The sequence below is a fragment of the Humulus lupulus genome, chromosome 8, assembly GCF_963169125.1.
Source record: "Humulus lupulus chromosome 8, drHumLupu1.1, whole genome shotgun sequence".
Classification (NCBI taxonomy): Eukaryota; Viridiplantae; Streptophyta; class Magnoliopsida; order Rosales; family Cannabaceae; genus Humulus; species Humulus lupulus.
Genome location: NC_084800.1, coordinates 8,036,497 through 8,054,451, shown reverse-complemented (window position 1 = coordinate 8,054,451; position 17,955 = coordinate 8,036,497). Strand labels below are relative to the sequence as shown.

General features: G+C 37.5%; 2 protein-coding genes across 2 annotated transcripts; one reads left to right on the top strand and one right to left on the bottom strand.

Moving 5' to 3' along the window:
- Window positions 1–1,353: 1,353 nt before the first annotated feature.
- On the top strand, window positions 1,354–2,244 carry LOC133794966 (uncharacterized). The gene has a single exon (XM_062232415.1). The coding sequence runs from the start codon at window positions 1,354–1,356 to the stop codon at window positions 2,242–2,244; it is 891 nt and encodes a 296-aa protein (XP_062088399.1).
- Window positions 2,245–8,058: 5,814 nt separating this feature from the next.
- Window positions 8,059–10,114, bottom strand: LOC133794425 (polyphenol oxidase, chloroplastic-like). The gene has a single exon (XM_062231647.1). It carries the CDS (start codon window positions 10,071–10,073, stop codon window positions 8,259–8,261), a length of 1,815 nt encoding a protein of 604 aa, XP_062087631.1. The 5' UTR covers window positions 10,074–10,114; the 3' UTR covers window positions 8,059–8,258.
- Window positions 10,115–17,955: the final 7,841 nt, after the last annotated feature.

Here is a 17,955-nt window from a genome sequence, read left to right as displayed (position 1 = left end):
ACAACTTGATTCACATACATTTAGAAATTTTCACAGATGAAGTGGTGAATAAATATAAATTATATTATTTGATTTTCATCTATAAATAAGAAGAAATAGTCAAAGATAGGTATAATAAATATAATAAATTAGAATATTGATTATTTACAAATAACAATTATGAGGAAACTGAATTTATTATGAGGAAGAGTTGTTCTAGTTTCAAAGAATGCTTGAACAATTTTTTCTTTAATAGAAATTTTATATAAATAATGGCAATTAAAATACTATTAAAAATGAGAGGAGATGGAAGAGCTGACGTTTTGCAATAAATTAATGTTAGATATGCATATATAAAATTGTTTTATTACTATACATATATGGAAGACTTCTCAATGGTTACTACCCATAGATGGGTACTAACAATTATGATGATTTGATAACATAGTGACTTGGTATAGCAAGTCACTAACAAGTAAATATTTTTTTTCCTCCATTAATTTCGAATTTAGTAATTTTTCTTTTCCCATAATTAATGTTGTGTCCAATCAATGAGAGACACTAGTTATATTTAAAAATTGACATATATTTGAAAAATGAAAAGTTTACAATATTATATTTTCATAATAAATACACTTTTTTCCATCAGTTAAACCTTCCAAAAATTTGAAAAATCAAAATTTATTTTTAGAAATATGAATTAACAACTATAAATATGAACTATTGATCTTAATCCAATGGTTAATATTAAAGTAACTATCCATGGGTAGTAACCATTAAGAGTGCACCCATATATATATAAAGTTGTTTTTTGAAATGTTTAGATATGCCTTTAAATTATGAAAATCAAAATAATAGTGGTCTAAAAATTGTAAACTAGTAGAAAATAAAAACATGTACGTATATGAGCAATATATAATTGATGGAGTGGTGAATAAAATTAAAACAATATATAACCCAAAACTCATTTAAAACAACTTGATTCACCTTCATTTAGAAATTTTCACAATATTAGATAGAGTGGTGAATAAATTTAAATTATATTATTTGATTCTCATCTTTATAAGAAGATATAGTCAAAGATATGTATAATAAATATAAAAATCAGAATATTCATTATTTACAAATGATATCAGTATAATAAGAAAAATTATCATAATAAATTGCATGAAAAATGAAGGAATATTCATAATTACTTACGATATGAAAGAGATCACTATTAATTATAATTAATTTCATGGAAAAATTTATCTAGCCTACAACATTTATAAATAAAATAGCAAATATCATAAACTTGGTCCAAAGTTTCCACTAATCCCATATTCGTTTTCTCTCCAAACTTTCCACTAGTCCTATATTTGTGTTTATCCCCAAATGGCTATCGCTAGTTGGAATGCCAGAGGACTCAATGGAGAAGAAGCTATGAGGCAATTAAGATTCCTCATAAAAAACAATAGACCGGAAGTAATTTTTCTAATGGAAACAAAACTTACTAAAGATAAGGTAGCAACAATGTGCAAGCAACTCTCTTACGATAATGGCTTTGAGGTCCCAAGGATAGGACTAGGTGGAGGGTTAATGCAGCTATGGAAAGAAAATGTAATGATCTCAGTACAATCATCATCCTACAATCACATAAGTTGCTTTATAAGTTTTGATAATCAACATTTGTCTTGGCACTTCAGTGGCTTTTATGGTCACCCAGCAGTATCCAATAGACATATGACATGGGAGCTCTTACAACATTTGCGAATAATAGCACATGGGCCATGGTTAGTGATGGGGGATTTCAATGAAGTTCTGAGTCAAGCTGATAAAAATGGAGGAGGGCTGCGAAACGAACACCAAATTGAAGCGTTTCGAAACACACTAGAGGTATGTAAATTACAACCCTTGGATTATAGAGGTAATCAATTTACTTGGCAAAGATTTTGTGAGGATGACCTCTTACAGGAGAGGCTGGATTGGGCAATGGTTAATGAAGAGTGGAAAGATAGTTTTACTTCAGCCTCTTTAACACATCTAGACTTCAACCATTCAGATCATAGAGCGCTTCTCTTAACTCTTCAAGATGAAACTGGGTCCGACCTTTTAAGAAACAGGAAAAGACCTCGTTTTAAATTTGAAAATATATGGTCAAATGAGTCAGAATGCAAAGAAATTATAAAAAAGTGTTGGAAACCTTTTTCTTCTTCCTCCTCCCTTCTCGCAACTATGAGTAATATTCAGGCGTGCTCAACTAACTTATCCACATGGCACAACTAACTAACACATCTATATAACACTGATAAAGTGTTATGTAAAGTACCCTGACCTACAATAACATAGTCGGTCTTAACACATCAGAAAGTGTTATCGTATGTTTTGATAACACATTTTCGGTGTTATTAAAAGCATTTTTTCTTGTAGTGATTGTCTACTTTTCCGGGGGCAACTCTGTCACATGTTGGTCGAAAGTTTAATGTTTTGGCCCATGGATTGGCAAAGCATGCCCTTAGGCTAGACGATGAGTTTTTCTGGTTGGAGGAAACCCCCCCTCCAATTTGTACTCTTTTTCCGTTACATTCTGAATAGTTATAAAATCAATTCCCGACAAAAAAAAAAAAAATAGCAATTTTTTCCTTGTCTGCCTCGACATGCCTCGATGGGCCTAGACACGCCTTGATGGGGCCTCGATGTCTATCGAGGTACCATTGAGGCCCATCGAGGCTGTATGTTCATTGCTTGATTTTTCCTTATCGAGGTCTATCGAGGTAGCATCGAGACCCATCGAGGCCACTATGTTCACAACTTGATTTGGCACTATTGAGGTAGCCTCGAGGCCCATTGAGGCTGCTATGCTCATTTCTTGATTTGGCCCCATCGAGATCTATCGAGGTAGCATCGAGGCTGCTATGTTCATGAATTGATTTGGCCCTATCGAGGTCTATCGAGGTACCATCGAGGCCACTATGTTCACGACTTGATTTGGCCCTATCGAGGTAAGTAGAGGTACCATCGAGGCAGTTTGTTTGACCTATCAATTTTGTCGAGGCAGATGGGTTTATTTGATTTTAGTTGTATTTTTTAATACTAGTTAATACTGTGATGCTTCTCATCAGGGTTTGGGCTGTGTTTTGATGCAATCAGAGAAGGTAATAGCTTATGCTTCTCGTTAGTTGAAGGAGTATGAGAAAAGGTATCCCACTCATGATTTAGAGTTGGCGGCGGTGGTTTTTGCTTTAAAGATATGGAGGCATTATCTCTATGGAGAGAAGTGTGAGATTTATACAGACCACAAGAGCCTGAAATACTTCTTCACCCAGAAAGACCTGAACATGAGGCAAAGGCGTTGGCTGGAGTTAGTAAAAGATTATGACTGTGAGATTCTGTATCATCCAGGAAAAGCCAACGTGGTAGCTGATGCTTTAAACCAGAAGGGTCCGGGGCAGATTCATGGTATGAGGCTGATAGCCAGAGAGTTAGTAGATGATATGACCAGAGCTGGTATAGAGTTGCTGGTGGGCCAGTTGGCTAACATTACGCTACAGTCTACGCTATTGGAGAGAACTAAAGAAGGTCAGTTGAGTGATCCACAGCTGATCAAGATTAGAGAGGATGTTCTGGCTAAAGTATCCAGGGATTATTCAGTGTCGGAGACAAGCTTGTTGAGATACAAGGGACGGATATGTGTTCCGTTAGACACTGCATTGAGGTGAGAGATTCTGGATGAATCTCATACTACACCTTACTCTTTGCATCCAGGCACCACAAAGATGTATCAGGATGTGAGATCGTTGTATTGGTGGCCAGGGATGAAGAAAGATGTAGTAGAGTATGTGGCTAAGTGCTTGACATGTCAACAGGTCAAGGCTGAGCATCAGAGGCCGGCAGGGTCATTACAGCCTCTGGATATCCCAGAGTGGAAGTGGGAAGACATCACAATGGATTTTGTGGTGGGCTTACCCAGAACTACTGGTCAGCATGATTCTATTTGGGTGATAATGGGTCGCTACACCAAGTCAGCTCACTTCCTGCCAGTGAGGACTACATATACAGTTGATCAATATGCAGATCTCTATGTGAGAGAGATCGTGCGCCTCCATGGAGCACCTAGGTCGATCGTGTCAGATCGGGACCCCACTTTTACTTCCAAGTTTTAGGGGAGTTTGTAGAAAGCCATGGGGACACAGTTGAAGTTCAGTACATCTTATCATCCTCAGACAGATGGGCAATCTGAGAGGACAATTCAGATTCTAGAGGACATGCTGAGAGCATGTGTGCTGGGAGCTGCCTTTGCAACCTCCGCCAGGTTCTCCGCCTCCTTCTCGGGCTCTACTTCCTCCACTGCAGTCTCAACCTCCACTACAAATGATCCCAACTTAGGGAATAACTAACCATCAATGTCTGGGAGGTTATTATAGTAGTCTACCTCACATGGACGTGGTTTCAACATGGAAAATACCACCAACTGCATTAGTAAATAACATATGTCAGAAATAATTTAATAAAGTAAACTGTCAATAAATTAATTTGTCACATTTAAGAAGATAAAGTTGAAATTACTCGAGTCTTGTCGAACAATGGAACCAACTAAGCTATGGAAGGAAAGATATCAATCTTGGTAGACTAACTAAGCATCCTGAGAATCTAGTTCCCACTCTTTTCACCGAATTTCCTCCCAATATCTAACATGGCCTCAAAAGCCCAATACTAAAGTGCGGGGGCATAGCCATAGAAACTGTACTTGGACTCCTTCTGTCGTATCCCTGAACCTTCTTTCTTCTTGTCCTTAAAGTGTTTCAATTTCTTCTTCATGTCTTTCTGAACTTCTCTAATCAACTTCTTAAAGAAAAACTTCCCCCACAGATACTTGAAAAAGTAATCAAGATACTCATTTTTTAGTTCAAATTTTTTTAGGACTCGCATATTTTTTAGGACACCCATTGCGAGTCCTAAATTATGTTTTTTCAGGACTCTCAATGAGTGTCCTTAAAACTCCACAAATATTTTTAAGGACTTGCATTTATGTGCTTGTCCTAAAAAAGTGTCCCATAAAGGGTATTTTGTAGTAGTGACCCCATATGCTCGTTGTCTTCTCAGGGGCATACAACACCCCCTTTATCAAGTAAACCCAACTTAAATGCATCTTCTGGGTTCGTCGAGGCCTTCAGAGCATCTTCCAACTAACCAAAACTAACATTCGCCTCACCATTAAAATATATCTGGATAATTCGATCACTGGTAAAATGCTTTTTCAACTCATTTATGGACGACATCTTGCTAAAATTCAAGCTGGTTACCAGGGAAAAATCAACAATACCGAATCTACAAAGACTCTTGCCCACGTAGAACTGACCCTCTTCAAACTTCTTTCTTTCCACCTTACGCAACATCAACTGGTGCAGTAGAACCCCAGAAAAACTAAAGACCTTTGCATTAAAGAATTGTCCCAATGGGCATGCCTTTGCCCGTTCAATCAGCCCATGCCTTTGAAACTGCTCTATAAGGGTATCTAAGTAAGCACTACCCCTATAAGTAACACAAGCAGGAAAGTGGTTCTCCAATGGGACAATAAGGTCAGACATCTGAAAAAAAAAATGTTAATAACATTTTGAGCAATCTGGTATCCATCGAGGCCCATCGAAGCTTTTTGAGGCATATCGAGGCAATACATGTTCAAAGCAATACTATTTTTAGCACATCGAAGCTTGTCGAGGCACCTCGAGGTATAGTTAAATAAAGCAATCATCGAGGCCTATTGAGGCATATCGAAATTATACAACTATCGAGACCTGTCGATGCCTATTGAGGTGCCACTAACATTAAGTTTTTTTTTCTAGCTACTTCTAAACCCGTCTAGGTGTGTCGAGGCACTAGCTAAACCTATCGAGGTACTTAACCTCATACAATACCCAACTTTTCCAATTTAAATCGAGGCCTGTTGAGGTATCAGTTGTCGAGGCCTATAGAGACCTATCGAGGTGAATAAAATCTAAAAAAAATCAAGATTTCTTTATTCCCCAGCCCCGTCTATCTTATGAACAAAACATTAACAAATAAACCAGACCGAAAAAATTTATTATAGAATAAACAAGTAAATCCCTCACCTTTGCTGTAACGACCCAAATTTACTAATAAGGCTTAAGGGCCTTGATTAGGGTGTCGGGAGGGCGTAATTGGATAATATGTGATTTAAATGATTAAATGCATGATTATGTGATAAACATGCTTATATAATTATTTGGATATATGTGTACTAGTATGCATGTAGGCCCTGATTAGGTTTGAAGGGCATATTCGTAATTTTGGCCTGTTGATGACATACATGTTAATATTTGTGATAAATTGTTGAGACCACATTATTATGTGGATATATTCGCAGCTTGTTACTCGAGGCGATCCTAGTGAGCGGTTTAGCGGAAAAGTCACAGCGGGGCTTTATACCGGCTCGTGGAAGTCCGAGGGTATCTCTGGGAATTTGAGAAGTATATTGGAGATTATTTGATATTGAGAAAAATAATTGGTGATTAGTTAGGTGTCGAGATGTAAGCGGTAAATACTAGAGATATTCGAGGATTTAGCGGGAATTGGGAGTAATGACCAAAATGCCCTTAGAATTATTTAAAAGCTTAGGATTTATGGGAGGGCAAATTGGTCATTTGGTTCAAAATCAGGGATAAGTATTACTCAACCTTTATACACTTAGTGGAATGTTTAGAAACTGAGGGAAGCTGAAAGAAAAGGAAAGAAGGGAAGAAAGAAAGAAAAATAGAACACTTAGAAGCTTACCCTTTTCTCTTTCTCGATTTACAATTTTCTCATCCTTTCTTCTGGAGTTTGAGGCTGAAAATTCAGAGTAACTTTAGGCTAAGGCTTTACACTTGGGACCTTGATCAAGGTTGAGGATTCAATAGGAATTAGTCATCTAACTGAGGTAAGTTTCAAGGTTTTTCTCTTGAGTTTCTGGTTTTAGCTGAAATGGTTTGCTAAGCTGAGTTTTAATGGGAATTCTAGGGAATTAAGGCTGAGGTTTTGAGGAGGGAAAGCTAAGGAAGTGTGTAGGATAGCCTAAGGTCGAATTTCTCCATTGAAGGTAAGAAACTCTGGACTTGGTCACTTGAATTATGAAGTTTTTGATGTTCTGTTGAGTTTTTGAGTTTCAAGATCAATCATGGTGGTTTCTTTATTTTGGCGTGCACGTGGTTGAGTTTTGTATGGTTGGGTCATATGGGGTGAGTTATAAATGTTGGTAGGCATGTTTTGGGGTAAGGTTGAGGTTTGGATGAGTTTTGGAGAGGTTTTCGAGGAAAATCGAAGGAATAATTTTAGGGTTTGGCTGTGCTAAGACTAACGCTGTAGTGCTAGCCATTGGGTGCTACAACGCTAGGCCTAGTGGTCAGAGAGCTTTTTGGCTCTGTTTGTAGCGCTATAGCGTCCTCTTCATGGCGTTGTAGCGCTACCCTGTTTCCAAAAGGGGAATTTTGAGTTATTTCCTAAGGTTTTTGCCCGGGGGATCGGGGTTTGATTCCACCACACCGTTTGGTGGAATTAGGGCTTCTCGAGGGCTCGGAATTGGTCTCGAGGCTAGATTTTGGAATGGAAGTTTGGTGATGATTCTGATCTATGGCTATGACTAGGTGTACGCTAGGGCTCGGAAGGGATCGTGCTTGAGGGTCGGTTTCATTGATTAAAGCTAATGGAATCAAATGTAAGAAAACTGCACTTAGTTATGTGATTATGTCGGGACTAAGAGCTCCCTATATCTGCATGATGTCATAGTTGGTATTATGCCATGAGACATGTCATCAAACCATTTAATTTTCAAATTTTTAATATACATTTCTAGTAATTTATAATATAATAATGTGTTTTTTCATACTCAGATTTTCTAGAAGCTTATAATATTTTATTTTTCCGTTAAAACGATATTAAAATTGCATTTTAGTACGTAAATATAACTTTATTCTATTAGTATATATTATATATGTATATATATATATATATATATTTAAATAAGGTCGTACTCGCTTTTTCCGTCTCGCTTTAGTACATTTTATAATTAAGAGGGTGCATCGTCCTGTATTTTGCCTAGAATAAATTCGGACAAACAGGTGCCTGGACTTGAATTATTTAAAAATCCATAGAACATACAAACTGAACCATAATATCACATTTAGCAAGCTTATTTATTAGCTCGATCTATAGAGCTAAATACATAAAAGGAAAACATGAGCACAGAAACGTTACACACCATGCACCAACACATATATATAATTGAGTTCAACATTAATATGGATTCAAGAGATAAAATCAATCTTGATGCCATCAATCTTAACTTTCCCCTTACCACTCTTCGGAACTATAGTCACTTTCACCTTGTCATCGTCATCAGCACCGATATCCTCCAAAAGATCCGATATTCCCAAATTCAGCTCCGTCTTGATGTTTGTAACAGAGGTAGTCGAATGTGGCACAGTAGCGAAGCTTCCCGCAAACTCTGACTTGTCAGGCCCAGTAATGGCATCGTCGTCCTCGTCGTTAATGTAGACGTCGAACTTCACCGGCACATCATTGGCATAGTCAATCCCTTGAATCACCAAAACCTCTTCTTCGTCTTCCTTCTCAAGCTTGCTTCTCGACTTCTTTGGCCTCGCCACCACGGTCGTTATCGTCTTATCCAACGTTATCGGGAACTGACTGAGCGGCGTTATATTAGTGTCGGCGGCACGAGCCACTCCGAGTTTCTTCAAAATTTTGACGATCTTTGACTTGACTGGCCTAGGCTTGGACTTTAGCCAGGGAAGATCAACATCTTCGTAAACGTACCCTAATTTTCTACTGTCGAGTGAGTCGCCAACCCTAACACGAACCAACTGAGCATTCTCATCATAGAACAAGAACGTGGAGTTGAGATAATCTGGGTCGCTTATATCCACTCTTTTGGCGCCCGGAAGAGATTTCCAGATGTTCCACATTCGGTCAACGTTAGCATGGTGGCTGTAAAACAAGGGATCTCGCCCAGCAGAGTAGAAGTTTCCCATGTCCTCCCCATTATCCCGTCTCGTGTCGCCAGTCCATATATGGATCGGAGTGTGGGGAATGTTCTCGATGCAACCTGCTCCCGGGTTTGGGGAGTCACCAGTCTTATAAGGTTTGCCAAAAAAGAGAGATGCATTTTTGGCACCGGAGACCATCTGGCGGTACATGACTTTGAGATTTGTTGCTGTCTGTTCCGCATCAGTCACGGCAGGCGCGGGGGTTGTAAGTTCTTTTGCTGTGTAGTCAAGATCGACTATGGTTGGCGGCAAGTGACTTTGGTTTCGGTACTCGTCGTAAAGCGACGAGGTAGGATCGACATATATGGACGGCATCTGGTAGCCAGATGGGCTGTCCCAGTTCCAAAATGGTAAGGCGAAAGTGGGATCGTTGATGAGATTTCCCAAGATCTTCTCGTAAAAGTACAAGTACCAACGGTGGAAAGGAAAGAAGAGCCATGAGTTGTGGACTTGAAGGTACTGGCTCGGAAACCCAACTTGGTCATACGCGCCGTTGCAGTACGCACAATGTACTTTGGCTTGTTGAACGAAGCTTCTCGGGTCATCCTCAGGAAGAGCTCTCATTAGCTCTACGGCTTTCTTGTACTTGGCAATGCCCTCAGGGTCGAGAGTTTGGGCTGCGGGCCGAATTCGTAATTTAGTAAATGATCGAGCTGGTTTGAAGTCAATAATATCGGTGCTGTATGGTGGGCAACATTTTACATCCGACGGATTCAGGGGTGGTTGTTCAGGTGGATCCTTTAGCGCGTGGCATGTCGATAGGTCCGGTGCCGCCACTGGGGTTGCGCTAGCGAACGGGTCTGAGGCCAGGCCAGCAACGCCGTAGAGTCCTCCGAGGCCTATCAGCATGTCTCTCCTGTCAAGTTTTCTAGGGTTTTTTTGGTTGGCATGATCAGTAGTACTAGCACTACCCTCGGATGGAGTGGCACTGGCTTTGCATGCAAGTCTACGTACCAAGACAACTTGACTGCGTTTAGTGGGAAATGGGATTCGACTAGTTGGAGCAGAAGGATTACTGGTGATCACCAACGGGTGAGCAAGGGAGAGAGAAGCCATAGCTAGTACGTGCTTAATGGGTTTTGGTGCAAGATATTTAAGTCAGGCTCCACGTTTTTATAAGTGATTCATGCACGAGGATGCATTGCTTTTCTCTAAGGGGCTGTTTGGTAATTTGAAGAAAGTTGAAGAAGTTCTGATAGTGCGAATCTTATTTATGATTCATGATAATATAATTTTGTGTGATTGATTGTGCATGTACGAATGAGCCAAATTTTCATATTTTAATAAAATTAATATAATATTTTATCAAAATAATAAATAATATAATTATAAATTGCAAATGATATTTTAAAAAATTACCAAATTATAATTTATAAACAATTTTACTGTGAATTCTTTTTAAACGTATATAGTTATTAAATACTAGAATCAAGTATAATTTTTAAAAATACAAAAATATTCTTATTTTATTTTTAATATTATTTCATTTGTTATATTAAACTATAATATAAATGCTTTATCTATCAAATTTTTTTAAATGAACAAATATTATTTATCATTTTATAGTTTGGAAATGTGTATATGTGCTTTTTATATTATAAGCTTCAAAAATAAAATAAGTCATTAATAATTAAAAAATTATTAGTTTAAGTTTTTTTAAAAAAAAGAATAATAATAATAATTTTGAAGTGTTTTACATTACTCGGTATCTGAAAACCATCATATATGTGTGTTTCACTTCAATCCAAAATTAAGAAAAATTAAAAATCTTGGAATACAGTTTCTTAGATTAGAAAAATTCATACCAGTACCAAATATAAAAAAATATTCACATTTCCATTCCCTAATTAGGTAGACTTTAAACCACGTGGGTATATATTAAAAAAGAAAAAAAAAGCATTTTGTCGGAAAAAAAACAAAAGCGGAAGGAATTTTTTTTCTTATTACATATTTTTGACCCAGATTATGTTAAAGGAATGTTTTGTTTTGATATATATGACGAATGCAAAATTCTGTTTTTGCTAATTCAATGTAAAATGGTTATGGTGCTGATCGACACAAAACAGAAGTGTAATAAAATTGTATGATCAATAATGTACCTGCATTTAAAAAATTATCATATTAAAATAATAATATAATAGATTTTCCCTAGACAATGCAATAAATTAGTATTTGAAAACGTGATTTAACAGCCTAAACAAATTAAAACTAGGAACCTTATCATAATTTAATGACTTTGTAATATGCATTTATTTAATAATCTGGATTTTATATATAATGTGATATCACTCGCATATATACAATTAGTTACATTTCTGTGATTCATCCCATCACACTCTTTATTTAACAAAACAAAGATTATATATTTTTTAAAAAGTTTAGAATAATAAATCGATTTCCTGAACTATCATCACTTTCAAATCATGCCCTTAAATTTTTCTGCTATTTAAAAATTATCCTCAACTATACACGCTAATGAGTTATGAGATTTCTATTAGTTTTCATCTGTTGACTACAGATTTGCCCAACAATATTGAGTCAAATAAACAATAATAAAAACTGAGAACTGAACTCAAGTAGAACACGATGCCAGACTTTATAGTGGTTCAACCCCAAGCATTTGTAACGACCTACGTCCACTTAAATAATTTTATTATTGTAGAAAATCACAAACCCACATCAACTGAGTATCGTAAGCTTGAGTAGATACAATAATCTATGTATAAAAGTATGCAAATGGTAGTTTAGAAAATAATCATTCACTAAGTCTTCTATTTATATAGGCTTTGATTTTCTGAATGAAGCTTTGACTAAGTCCTAACTAGTTGTTGGATAAAGCTTTATATGAATCTCTGTTCTTCTGGTCGAGGGTCGACTAACTTCTTCAAAGTTTATATCGTTCTTTGGTTACCACGGGTCGAGAATCCATACCATATCATTGCACTAGATTTTAGGGAAAACATTATTCTACGTGGTAAATAGAAGGTTTATTTGGCTGATTTAATTTCATTTAGTAAAGAAAAGAAAAGGTAAAAGAAATAATTTTATTTAATAAGAAATTAAATTTTATCATTTTTAAATTAATTTTTCTAGAATAATTTTTAAGAATTTTAGTTATACCCATGGCAAAACCAAATCAGCCTTCTGTTTGCCACACATGATGAAAATTAATAAAAGTCTCACGATTCAATAACGTGCATAATTCGGAAGGAATTTTTAATAGACGAAAAAAATTGGAGGCACGATTTGAAATAATAATTTGAAAAAACAATTATTTATTCTTAACATTATATTATTTAACTCATCATGAAAGAAAGTAAAAAGTGTAAATATCAAAATTGATAAAATATAATAACCAGAAAAGAAAATTAATTTTTTATAATTATATGTTAACTAATTGAAAAATAAAATATAACTAATTGTATTCTCCTTCAAAAAATGTCTACCCGAGGTTCGCCATTGAGTAAAATAAATAGTAGTAAACCCATCTAAAAGTAAAAGCTATAAACCAAACTATTTCATGTGGCTTTATTTCAATGCAAAACACATGTGTAAATGAAATGTCTCTGGTTGCCACTGCAATATCTACCAACTAACGTACGTACACGAACACGATATTAATGTTCAAAGAAACAAATTGCAAACAAATAATAGAGATAGGTGTCGTGGTATGTATGAATAAACCTTGGAAGGATACCATTAATACTATTTCAATGTTAGACACTTAATTTGACGAGAAAGGAAGGATTAATAATCTGAATGTGTTTAGACACACTAGATGTGGACTACGCTCATATTCTTGAATGTGCTCACATATTTTTTATGGGGAACACTCTAATATTCTCTCTCAAAATTGTGAATAGTTATACTCACAGATTTTGAATTGTTGAATTATTAGTGACTCTTTCGACTTCATTTTATTTGGATATTATTTTAGTTGTGGCTCTTTTATTGGCTCATTTATTTATTTGAACAATAATTGAACGATATATGGACAGTATAGGAAAATTAAAGGCCTGTAATGCCCTGGTTATCCCAGAACAGTTACGGTGAACGGTGAACCGGAAATTTGACTCATTCCCTGAGTCCTTTGGTTAAAACGTATTCTAAGTGTTATTAACAGGTTAAGGTGAAAACCAATAAAAAGGAAATGATAAGTTTTATTTGATACATAAAACTGCTCATGGGCCCACAAGAACATTTACAAGTTATTTACAACTCAAAAATGTCACTAATGTTCCAAAATTATAAACCCCGCCGACCTAAGCGGCAAAAATAGGGTAAACCCCCTAGTTCCTCTGAGAACTCCTTGGCCGTGGTGGTCAAGCGGCCCCATATGCATCACCACCTAAGCTCTCCACTCAAGGCTGGGTGAGCTTTTCTTTTCCTTTACCTGCACCATATAGCACCCATGAGCCAAAGCCCAGCAAGAAAACATTGCGTTATATGTAAACATCATCATATGATTATCATTATAATCACACAGAGCTCAAAGCTTTCAAACAAATGAGTGAATATCACTTGAGGTTCTGGCAAACCATACTGAGTGACTGACGAGCAAGTCACTAACTCAAATGGAAGAGTGGCTGCTAGGTAAGCCACTAGCCTTCAACAGGTTCTGGTAAACCATACTGAGTGACTGACAAGCAAGTCACTAATTCAAATGGAAGAGTGGCTGCTAGGTAAGCCACTAGCCTTCAAGCGCTTATAATATTCATCGAACTTGAGGTCGGTCCGGCATTAATGCTCTTTGAGTCATTCAATGCAGAAAGTCGATTAGATCTAATCTTTACTGGCTTGCGTTAAACACGCTAAGGCTGTCCTGACTAATGAGTCAGCGCAACGTGACCAGTGCCCAGTACCACTGCCGAACCTGACTAATGAGTCACAGCTTCACAGTTGATACTAGCACCTTTGCCAAATCTGACTAATGAGTCAGTACCATGCACAAGTGAGCAACATTTGCTAAGCATTCTATATTCAATCCATGTCCATATTTATACAACCAACATGCCTTAAGAATAACCATGCATGTCACATTTGGGGTGCAGCTTTCTTACCTCTGGTTCGAGCTAGAATGAATAAAAGAACGACCCTTGAGAACGATCAACCTTTAGATTCCTTAGCGGTTACCTAATCATAACAAATTATAATCCATTAATAAAATAAATTAATAAATAGTTCACAATCTAAAACCACACTTCCGGGATCAACCCCCCACTCTCTGGAATCTTAATATACTCAAACGGGGCAAAGGAACCAAACCCCGAGCCTTAAGAATCATTCCGAGCCCTAAAATAAGTGTGCTGAAAAATGGACCAGCGCTGTAGCCCTATTTAATGGTGCTGCAGCCCTAATAAATGGCGCTACAGCCCTATTTCCAAGTCAGAGAGCCCAGCTCTCTGCCCTGCCTAGCGCTGCTGCGCCAATTACAGACCAGAAACTTTCTGGTTCTTCTTCCTTGCGATTTCTCTTGAAACCAACGCTCCATACCAATCCAAAACCTTACCAAAACACCCAATTCAACCCCTAAACTTCATCTACATCATACCCTCATCAAAACCCAATCAATCTTACACAAAAATCCCCATTGATTCCAACTATCCACATCAAAACTATAAAGAAAAACAAAGTATGGTTTGTTTTCATGGATGAATTCTTACCTCAAATGGGATTTAAGTCCTTTTCAAAGGATGAACCAAGTCTACAACTTCCAAGCTTTGATTTCCTAGCTTGTATCTTCAAATTGGGACCAAAAACTTCAAAGGAAGAAGGAGAGAAATGGATGTACGGGAAGGGAATTTCTTGCTCTGTTTTTGTTTTGTTTTCTACAGCCATCTATAGTCTCATATACATCCAAACCAAATGACCTAAATGCCCCTAGGTAATTTAAGGCTTCTAAAGTTATTCCAAGGGTAAAATCGGTATTTTTCACCTATCTCGTTAATCATAATTAACGCTCTCCAATTCCCGCTAACCTCAATAATCTCAAACACCAATAATTCATATCACGTTACCCTATAATTCTCGGTAACGCTCTAATCATCAAAATCACCCCGAGACTCCTCCCGAGCCTCGAACTCAAACCTGTTATGACCAGACCGCTAATTTACATTCTATGATCGTCTCATGCTGAATGGCTCGAACAAACCCACATTCTAATGTGGTCTCAAAATATATCACCAACATGCATACAAATATACAATTTACCCTTAACGGGCCAAATTACCATCACACCCCTGTAATTAGAAATATGGACTCACATGCATGCATTTCACATCATATTATAATATAATCCACGTATACATGCATTTTATCAATTAATAACATAATTAAGCAAGTATGGCTCTCCTGGCCTACTATTCACGCCTTTAAACACATCGGAGAATTCGGGGCATTACAAGGTCCATCTGCTCCCGTTGAGTATCCCGGAAGTCGTCGCAAATGCCATATGATGGCGACGTGTCGCCACTACTATGTCACCACTAATATCTCATTGCTAATGATAAATGTTCAAAAATACATATTTATTGTTTTAAAACATCAAAATAAATTACATTTAATTAAATATGTTTATGAAATTAATGTGATATATCTTTATGTTGAAAAAATATATATTTTTAATTTAATTTGATCTTTGTTTGAAAAAAATAGCATTTGTGGCGGATCTAAAAGAAGAAAGTAAAAAGAAAGCAAAAGAGTTGCTGAAATAAAGAAATTGGCAAAATTGTGGCCCAAAACAAAGAAATAACATTTTTGGAGGACAAAAGGAAGCACAACCCAATTGAAGAGCCTTCCAACCGCTGCCATGTGTCGCCTTCTGCACACCCTACAACAAAAATCAGTTTTAGGGGAGACCGATATCACCCCTAATAACCATAAAAATCGTCCCTAATAAAATGCATCTAATGGTGTACATTAGAGATGACTAATGAGCTATAACGACCCAAATTCGCTAATAAGGCTTAAGGGCCTTGATTAGCATGCCAGGAGGGCATGATGGGATTTATGTGCGACTTTGATGATTTAAATGCATGATTATGATTTAAAGCATGTTATATGACTATCTGACTAATTAAGATGCATGACTATGTGTATTAGTATGCATGTAGGCCCTGATTTTGTTAGAAGGGCGTAATTGTAATTTTGGCCATGTTGGGCATAACTGTATTGATATGTGATGATTGTTGAGACCACATTGTGATGTGGATGTATCTGTGATTTGTGACTCGAGACGATCCCAGTGAGCAGACTAGCGGAAAGTCGAGGCGGAGATTTATACCCGGCTCGGGGCGAGCCTGGGGGTATAAATAGGAAGTTAATGAGTATATTGGGGTTTATTTTTGATATCGAGGTATATTATTTGGTGACTTTATCAGGTGTTGGAAAGCAACGGGAAAATATTAGAGACACTTGAGGATTAGCGGGAATTGGGTAAAATGACTAAAATGGCCTTACTTGGACAAAAGGGATTTAGAATTAATAGGGAGGGCATTTTGGTCAATTGGATTTTAAAGATAGATTAATGGGGCTTTATATAGTGAGTGGGATTGTTAGAGAGTGTGAGAAATCTGAAGGAAAAGAAAGAAAAAGGAAGAAAAGAAAAGAGAGAAAAACATAGGGTTTTCCAAAGGGGGCGGTTTGTGCATTCTTGCACCATTTCTCTCCATTTTTCTTGGAGCAAAGCTCAGTGGAGAGCTATGATAGGCTGAGCATCAAGGATCTTGAGTTAGACTTGAAGATTTGGCAAGGATTAGCAAGAACACATCAACTTTTGAGGTAAGTTTTTAGAAATTTCAGTTTTAAGGGTTTGGCTGGTTTGAGCTGTGTTTTGAGCTGAGTTGATGGGAACTTTAGGGAATTTCTGGGCAAGATTTGAGGATGAACAAGCTAAGGAGGTCTAGGAAATGAATCAAGGTCGAAATTGCATCAATGGTATGAGTTCTAAGCCTTTAACTTTGTTGTTTGACTGAATTTCTGGGTTTAGGGTTCATCTATGGTGAATCTTGAGATTTGGGATGTATGTGCTTGGGTTTTGAGATTTGGGGATGCTTGGGATGCATGGAGAGTGTTTGTAAGCTTGATTTTGAGTTTGATAAAGATTTGGGGAAGTTTGGGTTGAGATTAGCTCAAAGAAATCGCAGAAAAAGAAGTTGGGGTTTGCTTGGCTGCAACTAGCGCTACAGCGCTAGTTAGTGGGCGCTGTAGCGCTAGACCCTATTTCTGGGGGGTGTGGTTCTGCTTGTAGCGCTACAGCGCCCTCTTTAGAGCACTGTAGCGCTGCACTGTTCACAGAAAGGGATTTTTGGGCTTTTGTTGAGGGATTTTGACCTAGGGTTCGGGGCTCAATTCCATCACTTTGTTTTGGGGATCTAGGACTTCCCGGGGGCTCGGGATTGGTCCCGAGGCTAGGTTTTCGGACTTGGGGTTCGGTGTTGACTTTGACCTATGGCTGTGTTTAGGTGTGCGCTAAGGCTCGAGTGGGATCGTACTCAAGGAGTCAAGTGTTGAAAGCTATAAAATTGACAGGTAAGAAAACTATAGCACCCATAGGATAGGGCATGGGCCCATAGTGTGATTGCGGGGCACGACCCTATATTGTATTACATGTTAGGGTGCAGACTTGATTGAATTGATATATGTTCAAATGTTATTTGAGTTAGACTATCTGTGATTATATTTGAATGATACGGCGAGGAGCCGAGAACGACAATGGAGCCGAGAACGGCGAAAGGCCGAGAACGGCAGTGGGGCCGGAAGTACCACATAGCACGTGGAGTGCTTGTAGTCAGGGTGGGACCCCATGGATACATGTGATATCATTACGGTGAGGACTGAGACCCCAGGCTTTGGTAAGGCTTCTGGGGCGGCATGGCCGGATTGCTTAAGTCTAATGGTTGACCTGGTTATCTGTGGACTATCTGATATGATTAACTGT

Bases quoted from the DNA above. Each gene is read 5' to 3' on its own strand.
- LOC133794966 (XM_062232415.1), top strand. From the start codon at position 1,354: ATGGCTATCGCTAGTTGGAATGCCAGAGGACTCAATGGAGAAGAAGCT.
- LOC133794425 (XM_062231647.1), bottom strand. From the start codon at position 10,073: ATGGCTTCTCTCTCCCTTGCTCACCCGTTGGTGATCACCAGTAATCCT.